The following is a 6,750-nucleotide window of genomic DNA, read 5'->3' as shown; positions in this document are numbered from 1 at the left end:
TCAACATGGTGAAACCCCGTCTCTACTAAAACTACAAAAAATCAGCTGGGCATGGTGGCGTGTGCCTGTAATCCCAGCTACTCAGGAGGCTGAGGCAGGAGAATTGCATGAACCCAGGAGGCGGAGGTTGCAGTGAGCCAAGATCGATCACGCCATTGCACTCCAGCCTGGATAACAAGAGCGAAACTCCGTCTCAAAAAAAAATAAATAAATAAATTAAGTTTTTGCTTGTGGGATTTTTCCTTTTGGCCTGAGCAGAGTTAAGAGCCTTCAAACTGGCCGGGTTCGGTGGCTCATGCCTGTAATCCAAGCACTTTGGGAGGCTGAGGTGGGTGGATCACGAGGTCAAGAGTTCAAGACCAGCCTGGCCAAGATGTTGAAACCCCATCTCTACTAAAAATACAAAAATTAGCTGGGCATAGTGGTACGCGCCTGTAATCCCATCTACTCAGGAGGCTGAGGCAAGAGAATCGCTTGAACCTGGGAGGAGGAGGTTGCAGTGAGCCGAGATGGTGCCATTGCACTCCAGCCTGGGTGACAGGGTGAGACTCCGTCTCAAAAAAAAAAAAAAGCCTTCAGACTGATACAATTTCAAAAAGATTCCTGTTTTCTGCCAAAGAATAATACTATGGTCTTACTTCTGACATCATCAGCCTATTGTGAGGTTCTAAATATTGGGATCATTTACATTCTAAATTGAATTAAAATAATAAAAAGGAGCTCACAGCTTTATATTTTGGAATATTAAACATGGATTTACATTTTCCTTAGCCATGAACTCCTTTACTTAAGTTAGATACATTCACTTCAGATATAATTTATTTTGTAATAAAATATGCCCAGTTCTATAAATATATAACAGAAATTCTAATCCATACCTGTTAACAAAGCTGCATGATTTTCTCCACAAAAAATATAACTTATTGTTTTATTCCCAATATTCTCAACGACTTTGGGTTCTGAAGTTTCAAAAAGAAAAGTGCCAAGACCCAGCTGACCAAATTTTCCCAGCCCAAAGGTATACACAGCATTCTCTGAAAGGAAAGGGGCAAATACAAGAGAAGGATTATGGAAGCAGACACTGTTACCATCATATATGGAAAAACTTTGACATTCAACCTTTTATAGTGAAGGTTAAGTACCTCTGAAAAAAAAAACACATATAAGAATACATAATACTGAAGTATAAATCTTTCAATGAAGAAGAGAAAAATGAAAAGGTACATAATTATAAAAATTATGACATGGGTATGATTTTATATACAACCATAAAAAGTAAGTAACAGGTATAACAGGTATGATACAAGGCACGTAAGTCAGGGCACTACGTGAAACGCCCCCATAATTACAAAGTTAGCTCAAAAAGTACCAACTGTCAGGCAGTTGCAGTTGCTCACGTCTGTAATCCCAGCACTTTGGGAGGCCAAGGCAGGAGGATTGCTTGAGGCCAGGAGTTCGAGACTGGCCTCACCAACATGGTGAAATCCCATCTCTACTAAAATTACAAAAATTAGCTGTGCATGGTGGCATGCATCTGTAATCCCAGCTACTCAGGAGGCTGAGGCATAAGAATTGCTTGAACCCAGGAGGCAAAGGTTGCAGTGAGCCAAGATCGCACAACTGCAATCCAACCTGGGTAAAAGAGTGACACTCCATCTCAAAGAATAAAAAAGAAAGTATCAACTGTCATTAAGCTAATTCACTACCTCAGATAAAACAGTGAATAGTGTCTTCTACAGAAAAACTTCCTTTTAAAAGTAGTTTCGGATCACCTAAGGTCAGGAGTTGGAAAAGAGGCTAAGGTCAGGAGTTGGAGAAGGGCCTGGCCAACGTGGTGAAACCCTGTCTCTACTAAAAATACAAAATACAAAAATTAGCTGGGCATGGTGGCGCACACCTATGATCCCAGCTGCTAGGGAGACTGAGGTAGGAGAATCACTTGAACCCAGGACGCAGAGGTTGCAGTGAGCCGAGATCAAGCCACTGCACTCCAACCTGGGCAACAGAGCAAGACTTCATCTTAAAAATAAAATAAAGAAGTCTAATAATCTATTTTATAAAACCTAATTTCAGAGAATTGTCTTGAGAATTGAAACAGACAGTACATATGCTAGATTTATTCACAAGTAAAGCTCCTTTACTAGGAAATGCAACTATAATAAGAGGACAGGGAAAAGCTTTTCTTTATACCGATATTTTGAAGTGATTCCAAAGGACTTCCAATAACTCAGTAAATATTAGGCCATATGTTTTCTAGAAATGGAAAAGTATAAAAACAGGATACATGACCCTGATGAAAGGGTCCTCTAGACGCATCATGCTCCTGGCTGCTGCATTAGGAAGCGCATTGTTGATTCCACTAGTCACTATCTCCTTAGTACATTGAGTTTAGTACATTGAGTTTCTCCTACTGCAGAAGAAAGGGCAAGAGCTTGGTATTCAGGTCAGACCCAAACCTTCATTATTTCCAGCTGTGGCAAGCAGGTGAGTTACGTACATTCTCTGATGTCATAATCCCTATCTAACAGAGTTGCTGACAGGATTAAAAGAGAAAACATTCAGGCAGATTTGAAAACACAATAGGACATTCTGTTGTAAAAAACACTTTTCTAAAAAATATCTAATCAACTCATCTTATTCTAACAATGGAGGTTACAAATGAAAATATAACTGTCTATTGTCATATAGGTTTACATCTTTTTCTAACAAAAATGTCTGCTTCATAAATAAGGCATATAGATATTACCCCTTAAAGAAAAGATGCTGTATCAAGGATATGAAGCCATATTGAGGCAATGGCAAAATGATCCTTATTTTAATATTAAAAACCATCTTAGTCTAATAATCACATGGCATATTTCCAGTTCTAAATGTTCAGCTTAACAGTAGAATGTTGGGTAAATTTAAAAAATTATCTCTCTCTAGCTGACCAGTAATTACTCTCCAATTCTTAGGCTGTTAGATTTTAATTAACCTGTGAAATGAGGCCGTTCAGGCAGCCTGAATCAAGTTACAAACATTTTGTTCAGTATCCTGGTAGGTTCCCATTCAGGTGCTTGGATATTAGTGATGACAGCAGTTTCTATTTCATAAAAATGATCTAAGATGCTCTTATTTAAGGACATTATATTTAATAGCCAATAGAATTGTTGACCCTATCACCTTTGTGAAATCTAATAACATAATTTAATGTTAATTATATTACATTAGGGAAAGATTTGATCAGTGAGCTTCAGATCAATATTACTATAATTTCACAGAATATACTTGATTTCAGAACTAATAATTTGTTAAACTGTAGAAAACTTAAGTTTATCCAAACATAATCTGAGAAGTTAAGATAAATTCTCATTTGCCACAGGACCAAGATATCATTGTGGACCCCATTTTACAACTGGCCTTTCTTGTCTGTTGGTAACTGCTGTGGATGACATACAAAATTACAAATATCACTCTGCCTTACTTAGTGTGTCCCAAGTTCCAGCCTCAGACTTTTTTCCACAGTTGTCCATGGTTTCCCTGATCTCAAGGAGAAACTACAATCATCCCATCACCACAACCAGTTGTATTTTCTAACCTATCATGGTCATGTGCAAATATTGTATTTTAAATAAATTCATCAGAAATGAACTAAATTGCTTTTAAAGTAGTTTAATGAAAGATCCTCAAATAGATTTTAAGAGGTATATACCCAAAGAACTATAAAGCGTTCTACTATAAAGACACATGCACATGTATGTTCATTGCAGCCCTGTGTACAACAGCAAAGACCTGGAACCAACCCAAATGCCCATCAATGATAGGCTGGACAAAGAAAATGTGGTACGTACATATACACCATGGAATACTACACAGCCATAAAAAACAACGAGTTCGTGTCCTTTGTAGGGACTTGGATGAATCTGGAAACCATCATTCTCAGCAAACTGACACAAGAACAGAAAACCAAACACCGCATGTTCTCTCATAGGTGGGTATTGAACAACAAGAACACATGGACTCAGGGAGAGGAACATTACACACTGGGGCAGTTGGGGGGGTAGGGGAGAGACAGTGGGGGTTGGGGAGGGATAACATGGGGAGAAATGCCAGATACAGTATGCACCTAAAGTAAAATTTAAAAAAAAAAAAAAAAAAAAGGGTTATAGACATATAGAAAAACAAAGCTGGGAGGTCCTTCTATAGAATCATCTATTCCATGTCCTTTCCTTTAATGAAATAAATTTGAACAGGTGATTTGGTATTCTTTCCTTAAGGTCTTACAAAATATTTCATAACTCTCTTAACAATCCAGTTTTGTATTTAATCATACTGATGATCAATATACTCTTCAGGTCCATTTATTCATCAGCTAGGACTAAATATTTTTAAAATTCTGCCTATACTGTGTTCCAGAACCAGGTTCCTCACCAGGGCTGGCTCATAATAAAGCTCTCACACGTCCATGGAAAAATGTGAAAAACAGGTAAAGTAGTGAAATTTCCATACAGATACATTTATACAGTTTAAGGAGGCGTCCTTTATTATATAATTAAGAGCTTTTTATTTTGAAAATTTTCCTTATTTTATGACATGATAGTGCAAACTGTCATTTTTTTCAATGCCCATATTTAGGCAAATGCAAATCAGAAGCTGGCAACCATCTATTGGTTCTCATAACTTTTTAAACTCAAATTTTAGATTATTCTCTGGGTTGTAATACAAGCTCTTCACTGTTTACAAAGTCATTTGTGAACTGTAAAAATGATCTCTTCGTGTTTTTTTCCCTGTATTACAAAGTTTTTCTCCTGTATTCCCCCATTCAATGTTGGCTGACACAATCAGACAGGAAATGCAAGGACACTTTTTTTCTTGCATCTGTAATAGAAATCTTAGTGGCAAACAATAACTGTTCCAGGTCTATCAAATAGATGCATCTCATAATTTTAAAAACTTTACTGGTCTGTGAGATCTCAAAGCTTGCAAAAATCTGGAGAAAGCAATAAATTTCTGGAAACATCATGTTTAAGGTTAGAACAAAGTCCACAGAAAGTTAGCTGTCTTTAAAACGACAAGAAAATATCATCCTTAAGTACATTGCTTATTTTAAATTAAAAATTTAAAATTGGGCTGGGCGCGGTGGCTCACGCCTGTAATCCCAGCACTTTGAGAGGCCGAGGCGGGTGGATCACGAGGTCAAGAGATCGAGACCATCCTGGTCAACATGGTGAAACCCCGTCTCTACTAAAATACAAAAAATTAGCTGGGCATGGTGGCGCGTGCCTGTAATCCCAGCTACTCAGGAGGCTGAGGCAGGAGAATTGCCTGAACCCAGGAGGCGGAGGTTGCGGTGAGCCGAGATCGCGCCATTGCACTCCAGCCTGGGTAGCAAGAAGGAAACTCCGTCTCAAAAAAAAAAAGAATTTAAAATTAAGAATTAAGCTTTCATTAAAAGTATCATAGATTATCTTGTTGCTCACTTTATATGAAAATATTTTATAATGAATGAAGACATTACATAATCAACATTTGCATCCTTCAAAATAACATTGAATGACCTACTAAATTAATCCTTTCTATAATTTTTGTATAAACTAGAGAAAATATATAACACATAAAGAATATGTTGCATTTCTGTCTATAGAATGAATTTTCAGATACGTAAAAATTTCAAAGTTTAATTTTTAGAATATTTTTGAAATTATATAAAAATTCACTTTTTCAGCAGGAATTCAAAAAAAATCATAAACCTCAGAATCATTTCCAAATTTAGAGTAGAAGTTTTGACAAAAAATTATTTCTAACTTAGAAAAGATTCCTCCTCGAAACTAAAGCTAAGCAGGACTGGGGCTAGAACAGGAAATTGAGGAAAAGTAACACCAGAGAAAAATATATAAACATAAAATATTATTCACTTACCTGGCAACATTGGGCATATCATCTTAGAATTGGGTATTATTCAAAATTTGTCTACAACATTTCTAACTTTGGGCTACTAAAGATTAAGTGGTGACTTCACAACTTGTTAATTTCTTTTTGTACAAAAAATATCATAATAATAAACTATTTAATTGTATTATGTACATTACTCATCTAAAATGCATCTAATACTGAAAAAATTTGGAAGCATCAATTTAGTAAACATATTAGCAAGTAGTGAGTATATTTCAATACAGTGATTAGAATCCTGAGAAATGACATGTCAAAACAAATATGAAATTCAGATCCCAAAAGTAACATTACTACTGAGGTCCTAACTTTCTTTTATTATCTGTAATTTAAAACTTTACCACTTTTAAATGCATTACTATAACAGAACATACAACTTTAAAGAAATCTCCAAGTTATACATTGTAAATATCACAAAGAAAATTATCAATGACATGTAGAAAACAGCATGAAAAAAAAAGCTTCTCCAAAAGAAGGCAGTTCAGGAAAAATGTCAATTTTAGATAAATATGGAATATATATACATGAGAAAAATTGTCCTTGAAAATGATCTAAAAATAATGTCATATGCTGTCATTAAAAATGTTACAGTCAGGCCAGGAGTGGTGGCTCACGCCTGTAATCTCAGCACTTTCGGAGGCCAATGCCAATCACCTGAGGTCAGGAGTTTGAAATCAGCCTTGATGGCCAGGCGCGGTGGCTCAAGCCTATAATCCCAGCACTTTGGGAGGCCGAGGCGGGTGGATCACGAGGTCAAGAGATTGAGACCATCCTGGTCAACATGGTAAAACTCCGTCTCTACTAAAAATACAAAAAATTAGC

The 6,750-nt window shown here is 36.5% G+C and overlaps 1 protein-coding gene across 4 annotated transcripts in view; it reads right to left on the bottom strand.

Annotated features, from left to right (window-relative positions):
- Positions 1-6,750, bottom strand: part of RPGR (retinitis pigmentosa GTPase regulator) — a 67,449-nt gene that overhangs the window by 44,463 nt on the left and 16,236 nt on the right. For all 4 annotated transcript variants that reach the window (XM_017507018.2, XM_037730890.1, XM_017507010.2 and 1 more), the window contains exon 8: positions 879-1,034. In XM_017507018.2, coding sequence (XP_017362507.1) covers positions 879-1,034 — 156 coding nt within the window. The remainder of the gene's footprint in view (positions 1-878; positions 1,035-6,750) is intronic.

The sequence above is a fragment of the Cebus imitator genome, unplaced genomic scaffold (assembly GCF_001604975.1).
Source record: "Cebus imitator isolate Cc_AM_T3 unplaced genomic scaffold, Cebus_imitator-1.0 Scaffold366, whole genome shotgun sequence".
NCBI lineage: Eukaryota > Metazoa > Chordata > Mammalia > Primates > Cebidae > Cebus > Cebus imitator.
The sequence above is the reverse complement of the archived record's forward strand: the minus strand, read 5'-3'. Positions and strand labels throughout refer to the sequence as shown.